Source organism: Mytilus galloprovincialis, chromosome 7 (assembly GCF_965363235.1).
Source record: "Mytilus galloprovincialis chromosome 7, xbMytGall1.hap1.1, whole genome shotgun sequence".
NCBI lineage: Eukaryota > Metazoa > Mollusca > Bivalvia > Mytilida > Mytilidae > Mytilus > Mytilus galloprovincialis.
In genome coordinates, this window is record NC_134844.1 from 82,472,591 (window position 1) to 82,486,705 (window position 14,115).

Consider the following 14,115-nt stretch of genomic DNA (forward strand, 5'->3'; position numbering starts at 1 on the left):
ATTGCTGCCAATACAACTAGAGTTATCTCCCATTGATTAGGAAGTATAATTTGTCACCAGTAACATTAAAACCCAAGTCTGCAGTGCAGTAAATACAACTAGAGTTATCTCCCATTGATTAAGAAGTATAAATTTGAAAGTGTTTAAAAAGGAAAAGGTTATAAGCATGCCAGTGTAAACAAAAAGTTATTCAGGTGTAAAACATTAACATTTAAGGTAATAAATTCACCAATGAAAAATTGAATCATTGTTCAATATTCAAGTTGAACATTATTTTCACATAATAACTGACAGAAAAGTTATTCATTTAATTGTACCATTATAACACATAAATGTGAAATACTGGTTTCTTAAATCATCAGAACAATAAAAGAACAATATTTTGAAGTGTTATACATTGTTTGAATTGTCTATCTAAACAACTCTTACGAAAATCAAAAGACAATCCTAAATCATTTGATTACTATTCTCTTTTTCAAGAATGTCAATTCATTTTATTGCATAGCATAATGGAAAAGGATGAGGTTTGTATACCCATAAAACTGGTACCAAGTCAGACAATCTGGATGAGGAGTTGTTTGTGAAGTCTGTCTATATATTTTCGGGAAGAAGTGGTTGAAAGAAAGCACCATAGATGATATATAAACCTATACATGTGGGTTTATACATTAAAGAAAGGACCATAGATGATATATATACCTATACATGTGGGTTTATACATTAAAGAAAGGACCATAGATGATATATAAACCTATATATGTGGGTTTATACATTAATGAAAGGACCATAGATGATATATAAACCTATACATGTGGGTTTATACATTAAAGAAAGGACCATAGATGATATATAAACCTATACATGTGGGTTTATACATTAAAGAAAGGACCATAGATGATATATAAACCTATACATGTGGGTTTATACATTAAAGAAAGGACCATAGATGATATATAAACCTATACATGTGGGTTTATACATTAATGAAAAGTAAAATCACAAAAATACTGAACTCAGAGGAAAATCAATTCGGAAAGTCCATAATCACATGGCAAAATCAAATAACAAAACACATCAAAAACGAATGGACAAGAACTGTCATATTCCTGACTTGGTACAGGCATTTTCAAATGTAGAAAATGGTGGATTGAACCTGGTTTTATAGCTAGCTAAACCTCTCACTTGTATGACAGTCGCATCAAATTCCATTATATAGTCACCGATGCGTGAACAAAACAAACAGACATAATAGGTAAAAATGTCAAAAATAGGGGTACAGCAGTCAACATTGTGTTATCATCTTAATCACTATAAAAACAACAAATGTAACGAAGAAGCACAAAAAGGCATACATCAAATTAACATACTCATTTTGATTATATTATACGATTATATTTGTCTATGTAAAATGCACCCATCAAGGAAGGAGGGTATGGGTACTGGTGTAAAATTGCGCGTTTGAAATTCGCACAGGTAGACATGAAATAATTTTGTCGTTCAAAGTATGTCGGGATGCATAAATACAGTCACGCAAAATAGATATAACAAACACTGACTTAGCAGTTAAAGTAATAATAATAAATAAAATAATAGTGTGGTTCAAAGTATGACGTGATACATAAGTACAGAGTCACGTAAAATGTATATCACAAAAAAAGTTGGTTAACAGTAAAAGTAATATTAATGAATAAAATAATTTTGTCATTCAAAGTATGACAAGATACATAGGTACAGAGTCACATCATAAAATAATTTTGTCGTTCAAAGTATGATGGGATACATAAGCACAGAGTTACGTCAAAAGGATATCTCAAAAAACAGACAACAGTAAAAGTAATATTAATAAAGACAAATAAAAGAATAATATAACACGTAATTAAGATGATAAACAACGTCAGTACGCAAAATCTATACTTCAAGACCATCGTGTATTATTTGTGAAGTTGATACGGAATATTTATCAACAAGTTCTGGGTACCTTCCGATGAACTTTTTTAGAAAAAGGACGAGACGTTCTTTGACATACCCCTGGTTCATCAACTTTCTGCTCAGACACTGGTGACGTTTTACAAAGTCTGAGTAGGAGCTGCAAGCTCTTGAATACCGAATAAGTTGGGAAATGTATATTCCATATGCAGGTGAAGTTGGTATGTTGCTACTAAGGTGGGGGAAATTGATAATTTCAAAATCAAAATCGTCTCGTTTGTCATAGATTCTGGTACTAAGATGACTGTGTATGTCAAATTCGAGGTATAAGTCTAAAAATGAGGCGGATGAAGCCGTGTCTGTTGTCTCTTTAATTTCTAGTTCTGGTGGATATATTAATGGAACCCAATCAGAAAAGTTAGGATTGTTAATGGAAAGAACATCATCAATATATCTGAAAGTGAAATTAAATAACCTGGCTTCTTTGATCTTCTTGTTTTTGACAAGTGTCTGAAGGAACTCCGATTCATATGAAAACAAGAAGAGGTCAGCAAGGAGAGGCGCGCAGTTCGTTCCCATAGGAATGCCGACAGTTTGTTGAAAAAGTCTACCTCCAAACTCAACAAATATGTTGTCGATAAGAAACTCCAGCATACTGACCACTTGTTCTTTTGTGTAGCAGGTTTTACCTTTTTGTTTGTCACTATTAACGAAATATGCCTTATGAAATCCCAATGTAATAAATTTATAGCGTATGCTACCATTTTTATGTTGAAAGGCATTGTGGATTATTTCTTTTAGGCGATTTTTCAATTTCACATGGGGAATGGTGGTATACAGGGTTGAAAAATCAAAAGTTTTGATAGAACTAATTTCAGAAATAGACCGAGATTTAAAATTGTCTAGAAGTTCTTTAGAATTTTTAAGAATCCACATATGGTTAATACCACCACGCGAGTAAACAGTTTCACAGTATTTCTGAAGACCCTCTTTCACTGCGGATAAAATTTTAGTCAATCTAATGGACAATTCTTTAGTGGAACATGAAGATGAGCCAGCAATATACCGTTGTTTGTACGGAATTTTATGAAGCTTTGGTATCCAATACAAACAAGGTAAGTCCTCCGATTTGGTGTTCAATGTAATGTTTATGGAAGCCATGAAGGACTTATGATTTGCTAAAATCTCATCCTTGTCAAATGATATGTCTTTGTATGTGGGATTACCTGAGTGCTCATTTATACCCAATTCTTTTACAAGACATTCGTAGTAATACGATTTACAAACAAAGACAATATTATTTGAAGCTTTGTCCGCAGGAACAACAACATACGTATCATGAAGAGATGATAGACATTTCATGGCCTCTTTGTCTCTGAAAATGGACTTTGGTCGATCGTTAACACAGTTTTTTAACTTGTGAATGCGACGTTTTATCAGAGACCTGATAGTTTTAACCCATTCTGACAAAGTGTCCAGTTCAACTTCTTCTCGTTTAGCCCATGCTCTGGCGTAGTCCTCAATGGAATCCATAATTATTTTGAAGTTATGGTTCCAATTGATGTGTTGGGGTTCTCTAAACTTAGGACCATGAGAAATCACCTTTCGGAGATTTTCATGTTGAATTATGTTTAGATCTCCAGTTATAACATGACCAGAGGGGCTGTAATTGTAAGGCGAGTGGGAACAGTTACATGTCGGAGGGCTTTTTAAGTATTGTTCTAAGTCAAGGTCCTGCAATGCTTGTTTATAGTTAAATATTTTAGGTGCAATGGTTTTGGTGTAACTGTAGGATACAATAGGAACAGATTGATTTTGAAAATAAATAGGAATTTTAGATGTTACCTCCTTGTGATGTAGAACGTTGCCGAGATTGATTGCATCAATTCCTCTATTGGCAAAATCAACAGGAAGGAATTTCCTCTTTTCCTCATGTAAAGGTTCCGATCTTACTGGTTTGAAAAGTCGGAAAAGAGCTACATCACAAATAATACTGACTAGTCTGTATATTGCAGAAAATGTATTGGTGCCTCCTTTGTCAAGTGCATAATCTCTCAAACGTTTTAGAAAATTAACTGGCAGTGAAAAGAGAATAGTTCTTATGTAATGTAACCCTAGTGGATGATGAAGATGTGAAAGAAGGTCATCAAAGCTCCCAGATGGTGATCTAGATTTGGAAGACTTTTTAACATTAGGCCGATGGTAATGTTTTTGCCCATGACTACGTTGTTGTCGTAAGGTAGTATTAAATAAACTCATTACATTAATATCACTGCAGGCAGGACTTGACAAATTTCCTACTCCTTTAATATTGTCATTGCAACCATATGGCATTGCAGTCCCTAACTCCCTTATCCAGAAATTTTCTCTATCTTTGCGGAAAGGAGTACTTAGTACAGGGCTATTTGTGTGGTGATAAATTTTCTCAATGATGCGTACTTTCATAGATAAAGAAGGATCATGGTCCGGTTGATTAAAATGGTTATAAAGAACTCTAAATTGAGGATCTTTATTATCAGACCGGTGTTGATTCATTCTTTTACGCAAAGTTTGACGAGTTTCACCAACATAAAGTAGTCCACACAAAGTACATTCGATTCCGTACACGACCATAGATGATATATATACCTATACATGTGGGTTTATACATAAATGAAAGGACCATAGATGATATATAAACCTATACATGTGGGTTTATACATTAAAGAAAGGACCATAGATGATATATAAACCTATACATGTGGGTTTATACATTAATGAAAGGACCATAGATGATATATAAACCTATACATGTGGGTTTATACATTAATGAAAGGACCATAGATGATATATAAACCTATACATGTGGGTTTATACATTAAAGAAAGGACCATAGATGATATATAAACCTATACATGTGGGTTTATACATTAATGAAAGGACCATAGATGATATATAAACCTATACATGTGGGTTTATACATTAAAGAAAGGACCATAGATGATATATAAACCTATACATGTGGGTTTATACATTAAAGAAAGGACCATAGATGATATATAAACCTATACATGTGGGTTTATACATTAAAGAAAGGACCATAGATGATATATAAACCTATACATGTGGGTTTATACATTAAAGAAAGGACCATAGATGATATATAAACCTATACATGTGGGTTTATACATTAAAGAAAGGACCATAGATGATATATCAACCTATACATGTGGGTTTATACATTAAAGAAAGGACCATAGATGATATATCAACCTATACATGTGGGTTTATACATTAATGAAAGGACCATAGATGATATATAAACCTATACATGTGGGTTTATACATTAATGAAAGGACCATAGATGATATATAAACCTATACATGTGGGTTTATACATTAATGAAAGGACCATAGATGATATATAAACCTATACATGTGGGTTTATACATTAAAGAAAGGACCATAGATGATATATAAACCTATACATGTGGGTTTATACATTAAAGAAAGGACCATAGATGATATATAAACCTATACATGTGGGTTTATACATTAATGAAAGGACCATAGATGATATATAAATCTATACATGTGGGTTTATACATTAATGAAAGGACCATAGATGATATATAAACCTATACATGTGGGTTTATACATTAAAGAAAGGACCATAGATGATATATAAACCTATACATGTGGGTTTATACATTAAAGAAAGGACCATAGATGATATATAAACCTATACATGTGGGTTTATACATTAAAGAAAGGACCATAGATGATATATATACCTATACATGTGGGTTTATACATTAAAGAAAGGACCATAGATGATATATAAACCTATACATGTGGGTTTATACATTAAAGAAAGGACCATAGATGATATATAAACCTATACATGTGGGTTTATACATTAAAGAAAGGACCATAGATGATATATAAACCTATACATGTGGGTTTATACATTAATGAAAGGACAAAGTACTGTGGATTCATTAATATTCGTTGGATACCAATTTTCGTGGATTTCGTGGGAACAGGGGAACCACGAATTGAAATGTTCAACGAAATACAAATTTTCCTAAGGAATGCATGCAAACTTTTCCAAAACAACGAATTTAAATATCCTCGAATATGTGAGTTTTTCGCAATCCACGAAAATTGGTACCCACGAAAATAAATGAATCCACAGTACATAAGTATACTTTTTTTCTGGTCCAATTATGATTCCCAATTTAATACTTTGAAACGTGTAACATCTGACACAAGTTCTTTTCAAAAAATAAAAAGTTTACAGTTTTTCCAGTCCAATTTCTCTCCAAATATCCAGCAAACATGAGAAAGTCTTGTATTTGTGAAATTACAAATTACAATTGAACTCAATCTTAACAATGATTCAATAAAAAGTAATACGTGTAATAGTTAATGCTTTCACTGTTAAAAATATTGCTTTTTGAGTTTACACTTTAATTTATTGTTAAGAAGTTTACTTGTGTCAAACATCTCAAATAATGGCAAGGTAATTTTTAAATATAATTGTGTAACTCTTTGTCCACATTGACGCTTGCAAATACCATTTAACTTCTTTCCTTTCTAGGTATAATTATGTATTGTAATGTTGGTTTATTTGATAAGTATTCTTTATCACATGGAGAGTATCTGTCAACAGTCTGATTGATCTTTTAAAAAATCATTCCCATTTTATCACTTTAGCAAATAAAGTTAAAGATCTGTTAGACAATAAGTCAGTTTTCTATGGACATTAATCATTTAACTACAACTGTCCTTGTCCATTTTATTGGGTTATATTTGTAAATATTACAGTCAATACTTATTTTTAAAGATAAAATTTGTAGATTTAGATAAAAATTGATCAACTTAAGAATAGAAGTTTGAGATTTTGTGTTTTCATTTGACATTAAAATTATTACTAGTCAGTTATAAATAATTAAGATGTGGTATGAGTGCCAATGATACATCCTGTTTAAAGGAGTAAGTTTTCTAGTTCCAACAGAATTCAGAAACAAGAATGTGTCCATAGTACAATGTCCCACTTGCACTATCATTATCTATGTTCAGGATCAAATCTCTAATTTGTCATTTAAATTAGAAAGATCATATCATAGGGAATATGTGTACTAAGATTGAAGCTGATTCGACTTCAACTTCATCAAAAACTACCTTGACCAAAAACTTTAACCTGAAGCGGGACAGACGGACGGACAGAAAACTCAAGCAAATCTTTATTGGATACATAGTACTACTAATTTTTATAAGTATATTTTGTGGTGATGATTTTGAATACCTTAAGAGCTCCCAGCATCATACGTTCTTCCAAAGGCATACCCCTCATATCTTCCCCTTCAAATGCTTTGTATGCTATTCTCATATTATATATCTCTTCAAACCTGAAAAAAAGAACTACATGTATTTCTATTTGCACATTCAATTGAATATGTGTACATGCTTCTTTATCTTTTATTTTCAACTGAGTCTTCAAATTACCTGAACAAAAGTCTTGATTCTTCAGAAAAAAAAAATATCAAAAGATTTGGCTTTTCTTATTTGTAACAGTCTAAATTTATTTATTCATCTCATTATTTCTAACTTTCCGCTCTTTGGGCATTTAAAAGAGCACTAGCTAAGATTTGAACACACTATTAAACTGTGATGCTTTTGTTTTTAATATGTATTAAAGCAACACTTTGAAAGAATTAAATATTCCCACAAGCATCACTGATTCCAGGTCAATAATTCAACCTCACTTAAATTCATTTGCATGCAAACTATAAGCCTCAGTCACACCTTACCGGATAGCACGAACGGACGACTAACGGATGAAAATAAAAGTTGTCCTTTGACAAAATTGTTATCCGTTGGAAGTCCGTTGATGTACTGACTAAATAAAACGGACATGTAACGAATGCATAACTGACACACACCAGATATGCAACGTACGAGAACTGAAACGTAATGGACAGAACGGATGTCAAACATACATCCAATGGACGAGTACCTTACAAAACGTACACCTAACGGAAGCGTCCCAGATAAAACAGATGAACAAGATATACAGAAAAATTAAAGGCGACAATAATAATACATGTTAATCGCATAAATATTCAAAATCTTTCTGTGTAACTGGTTTTGGTTTGTTCTTTAAATGCTGCCAAAGGGCAGTATCTGTTTGTTCATATTTATGTTAATATCCAATGGTATAATCATCAGTAGTAGTCTTTGGAGGTCACCTCAATGGTTCATCAGATGGCATCTAGTCTTAAATATGCACAGAAAATAATCCTATATTATAACAAGTCCATGTACAAGTAATATATTTTTTTTCTTTTAGACTTTTTGTAGTTCAGCAAATTCTCCTTTCTGGATATATTCTATGTTTGCAGAACTATAACTAACAGTCATATCTGTCTAATATCTACAATGGTTAATGTCTTATAAGAACTCAAAGCCAACATTTCTTGTATAATTGGTTACAACAAGCATGGTTTATGAAATAGTTACAATGGATCAGAGAATAAGAGAACACTTTATATTTCTACAGGTTTACAATCATTTCAGTGTTTATACAATCTAATTTAACATTTAATTACTCACGTAAGAGCATGATGGTCCATAAGAAACAAAGCTTTCCTAATAACTTTGGTATTCCACTCTCCTGTGTGGAGGTTTCTTGTTCTGTGAATGGATTTCTGTAGCAATCTCAGGTCTAACATTTTGTGAACTTGCTGAAATTTATTACTATATAATAAAATTGAGAATGGAAATGGGGAATGTGTCAAAGAGACAACAACCCAACCATAGAACAGACAACAGCAGAAGGTCACCAACAGGTCTTCAATGCAACGAGAAATTCCCGCACCCGGAGGCGTCCTTCAGCTGGCCCCTAAACAAATACATATACTAGTTCAGTGATAATGAACGCCATACTAATTTCCAAATTGTACACAAGAAACTAAAATTAAAATAATACAAGACTAACAAAGGCCAGAGGCTCCTGACTTGGTACAGGTGCAAAAATGTGGTTGGGTTAAACATGTTTTTTGAGATCTCAACCTAATACCTTTAGCCAATGTAGAAAAGTAAACGCATAACAATACGCATAGTAAAATTCAGTTCAAGAGAAGTCCGAGTCTGATGTCAGAAAAGGTAACAAAAGAAAATAAACAAAATGACAAGTAATACATAAATAACAACAGACTACAAGCAGTTAACTGACATGCCAGCTCCAGACCTCAATTAAACTGATTGAAAGATAATGTCTTTATCATATGAATATCTGGCACAATCCCTCCCGTTAGGGGTTTAGTATTATACCATCATGTTGGCTTTCTAAAGTGTTGTCAGTTGTTGACTATGTAAATCCATCTTACTATATACATGTACTAATGTGAAGCTGGGTGTATCCTTAGATGTACAATACCACTCAGTTAAGAGTGTTTATGTTTAATTAATAATACACGTGTAGTTATATATCTTCATCTCACTTTATTATTTAATTCAATCTTATTTGAATATTGTTAAATGAGAGGCTTAATATACCAAAGGGACATCTAAACTCATAAGTTGAAAATCAACTACAATGCCATGGTAAAAATAGAAAAAGACCAACAGAGAAACTGCAGTATAAAACTAGAGGCTCTAAAGAGCCTGTGTCGCTCACCTTGGTCTTGTGCATATTAAATAATGGACACGGATAAATTCATGACATAATTGTGTTTTGGTGATAGTGATGTGTTTGTAGATCTTACTTTACTGAACATTCTTGTTGCTACAATTATCTCTGTCTATAATGAACTTGGCCCAGTAATTACAGTGGAAAATATTTTCTACAAATTTACAAAAATTTATGAAAAATGTTAAAAATTAACTATAAAGGGCAATAACTCCTTAAGGGGTCAATTGACTATTTTGGTCATGTAAACTTATTTGTAGATCTTATTTTCCTGAACGTTATTGATGTATACAGTTTATCTCTATCTATAATAATATTCAAGATAATAACAAAAAACGGCAAAATTTCCTTAAAATTACCAATTCAGGACAGTAACCTAACAACGGGTTGTCCGATCCATATGAAAACATCAGGGCAGATAGATCTTGACCTGATAAACAATTAAACCCTGTCAGATTTTCTCTTAATGCTTCGGTTTTTGAGTTATAAGCCAAAAACTGCATTTTACCCCTATGTTCTATTATTAGCCGTGGCAGCCATTTAGGTTGATTGGCCAGGTCACGCCACACATTTTTTAAACAAATTACCCCAATGATGATTGTGGCAAAGTTTAGTTTAATTTTGCCCAGTAGTTTCAGAGAAGAAGATTTTTGTAAAAGATTACTAAGATTTACGACTATAAAGGGCAATAACTCCTTCAGGGGTCAACTGACCATTTTGGGGTCATGCTGACTTATTTGTAAATCTTACTTTGCTGAACATTATTGCTGTTTACAGTTTATCTCTATCTATAATAATATTCAAGATAATAACCAAAAACAGCAAAATTTCCTTAAAATTACCAATTCAGGGGCAGCAACTCAACAACAGGTTGTCCGATTCATCTGAAAATTTCAGGACAGATAGATCTTGACCTGATAAACACTTTTACCGCATGTCAGATTTGCTCTAAATGCTTTGGTTTTTGAGTTATAAGCCAAAAACTGCATTTTACCCCTATGTTCTATTTTTAGCCATGGCGGCCATCTTGGTTGGTTGGCCGGGTCACGCCACACCTTTTTTAAACTAGATATCCCAAAGATGATTGTGACCAAGTTTGGATTAATTTGGCCCAGTAGTTTCAGAGGAGAAGATTTTTGTAAAAGATTACTAAGATTTACGAAAAATGGTTAAAAATTGACTATAAAGGTCAATAACTCCTAAAGGGGTCAACTGACCATTTTGGTCATGTTGACTTATTTGTAAATCTTACTTTGCTGAACATTATTGCTGTTTACAGTTTATCTCTATCTATAATAATATTCAAGATAATAGCCAAAAACAGCAAAAATTTCCTAAAATTACCAGTTCAGGGGCAGCAACCCAATAACGTGTTGTCGGATTCATCTGAAAATGTGAGGGCAGATAGATCTTGACCTGATCAACAATTTTACCCCATGTCAGATTTGCTCTAAATGCTTTGGTTTTTGAGTTATAAGCCAAAAACTGCATTTTACCCATATGTTCTATTTTTAGCCATGGCGGCCATCTTGGTTGGTTGGCCAGGTCACGCCACACATTTTTTAAACTAGATACCCCAATGATGATTGTGGCCAAGTTTGGTTTAATTTGGCCCAGTAGTTTCAGAGGAGAAGATTTTTGTAAAAGTTAACGATGACGGACGACGACGGACGACGACGACGACGCCGGACGCCGGACGCCAAGTGATGGGAAAAGCTCACTTGGCCCTTCGGGCCAGGTGAGCTAAAAAACACCACATAGAAAACTAAAGACTAACAGGAACCCCGCCAAAAACCAGGGTGATGCCAGGTGTTCTTAAAGGGTAAGAATCCTGCTCTAATACTCTTGTCAAGTTTTCTTGTCAAAAGTGGCATGTTTGAAGCTGGGGTTTTAGTTACCTGCTGCAGTTTGTTTTGTATAAATCAAATTAATATAAAATGTGGTACAACTAACAATTAGACAATGGTGTAAACAATTACAGGTCCACATCCTTCAATAATGAGAAAACTATATACTGTATAGGAAGCAATATCAGACCAATGCATGAATAAATGTGAAACAATTAAAAAGAGAAAAGTTATGACTTATTCATGCTGAAGATAATAAACAAATAAAAAATAATAGACATCAACTAACTGCAACCACTAAACTACAGGCTTCTGATTTTAACAATGAGTGTCATAAAGCACAAACACAAACCAAAACAACACTCCAGAAAAGAAAACAAATGGATCTAAAAGTTTCATTGTTATATCCCATACTTGTACATACACATGTTTTGTTTGTTTGTTTTCACATACCTTTACATTCATTGTTATATCCCATACTTGTACATACACATGTTTTGTTTGTTTGTTTTCACATACCTCTACATTCATTGTTATATCCCATATTTGTACACACATGTTTTGTTTGTTTGTTTTCACATACCTCTACATTCATTGTTATATCCCATACTTGTACATACACATGTTTTGTTTGTTTGTTTTTACATACATCTACATTCATTGTTATATCCCATACTTGTACATACACATGTTTTATTTCTTTGTTTGTTTTTACATACCTCTACATTCATTCCATGATCCTCTGCTGTAACATGCTTTGTTAAGTTAGTCTTAAATAAATCTGTTGGAAACTGAAAGTAAAAATGAAATGAATCATGTAAACTTAAAAAGATAACATTACCGAGACATAATCGGCTGTTTATAAATTAAAAAACAATCATAAGTAAAAGGAAAGTTTGTATGCTAATGAGACATCAACCCAAAAACACAACAATCTACAATACTTAACAGTTAGAACTAGGATTATTTCAAAAGTCAAAAGACATTGCTGGTCAAACAGTAACATACTACAGTAGGAGTAGAGACAAACTTCTCTTAAGGATTTACCTTGGTGAGGTGATGGAATTTGTGTCAGATGTTCAGACTCCTTCGTATTTTTGGCTATGATACAAGGTAAAATATTTTGCCCCATAACACCCATTTAGCTTTTTATATCAGATTTAATAGCTCATAAAAGGTAATTTTCCAAAATTTAAGCAGATTCTTGATTTTCTTTCTTTTGATTTGAGACCCAAGTTATACCAATGCAAATATAAGGTAAAAGTTAGAGTAAGCCTTTTTCCCGCCATATTTAAAAAATCAAATATCTCGAAAAGGAGACTCATGACCTATCAATATTTTTACCTTATTTTGAACCTTAACTAATGCATTTCCATCTTACAGTATCATTTTTAAAATTCTTGCTTTGTTTAATTTCACCTAAGTACATCCTTAGATAAACACTTTTCAGACATTATGCAGGAAAGTTTGTGTTTACAGTAAATCCTGCATGAAAAGTATTCAAATTTTGAAAATAATGAATTTGGCATGCCCACATAAATTCTTGAAAGATTATATTGTCAAATATAAGGTAAAAGTTAGAGTAAGCCTTTTTCCCGCCATATTTAAAAAATCAAATATCTCGAAAAGGAGACTCATGACCTATCAATATTTTTACCTTATTTTGAACCTTAACTAATGCATTTCCATCTTACAGTATCATTTTTAAAATTCTTGCTTTGTTTAATTTCACCTAAGTACATCCTTAGATAAACACTTTTCAGACATTATGCAGGAAAGTTTGTGTTTACAGTAAATCCTGCATGAAAAGTATTCAAATTTTGAAAATAATGAATTTGGCATGCCCACATAAATTCTTGAAAGATTATATTGTCTTCGACCCCATTATAAGGAAACTGTGCTATCTTGTCGTTTTAAGCCAAACTAGTAGGTATCTTTATAAAATTTACAGCTATGACATGAATTCCTACAAATATGTGGTTTTGTTGTTGAACCAAAAATTATCTCCCCTTTCTAAGTAGAGTTTTTCTTTCTTCTTTATTTTGAAGCACCCATTCAGATTACGTATATGTTTTAGGATTATTGTTTTAGTAAAACACTTCACGTAAATAAAAGTTGTAAATACCGTGTCATAATTTACTTTATAGGGCATTCTGAACTGATAAGTAGATCTGTTCAAAATTGTTTATGTCAACTTAAACAATTCACAATCCAGATTTACTAAGAAAATCATTGTGTAATAAAAAGTAACAAGATTTTAAAAAAACATATTGTCCCAATGCATGGTTTTAGTTCATCATTGTTCTTATTTTTTTTTATCAAAACTGTTACAATCCAGTATATGTACTATGTGGTATTTTACTGTGTAATACTATGTACCACTATAAAACAAACAGAATATTTACTGTAAATTTAAGTTATAAAGAGCAAATGTATGAGTCTGAATAATGAAATAGGGAGATTATACTACAAAGATGAAGTATTATTGAAATCTTAGGCCTAGAGTTTCATGAAAACTGGAGTAATATGGACACTATTAAACTGTAAAATGGTGTGAACATTTGCTGTGTGTCTCACTACGACTTCACTATGAAGGGCAACAATAACAGTTATGATTCTTTGTTTGAATCTGGACAAGAGCAATCAATTGTGTCTTGAAATATTGATA

At 32.4% G+C, this 14,115-nt stretch overlaps 1 protein-coding gene across 4 annotated transcripts in view; it reads right to left on the bottom strand.

Moving 5' to 3' along the window:
- The window catches only part of LOC143083802 (uncharacterized), a 51,432-nt gene that overhangs the window by 27,407 nt on the left and 9,910 nt on the right, over positions 1-14,115 (bottom strand). For all 4 annotated transcript variants that reach the window (XM_076260167.1, XM_076260168.1, XM_076260169.1 and 1 more), the window contains exons 3-5: positions 12,167-12,238; positions 8,523-8,653; positions 7,216-7,318 (exon numbers count right to left, since the gene is read on the bottom strand). In XM_076260167.1, the coding sequence (XP_076116282.1) occupies positions 7,216-7,318; positions 8,523-8,653; positions 12,167-12,238 (306 nt within the window). The remainder of the gene's footprint in view (positions 1-7,215; positions 7,319-8,522; positions 8,654-12,166; positions 12,239-14,115) is intronic.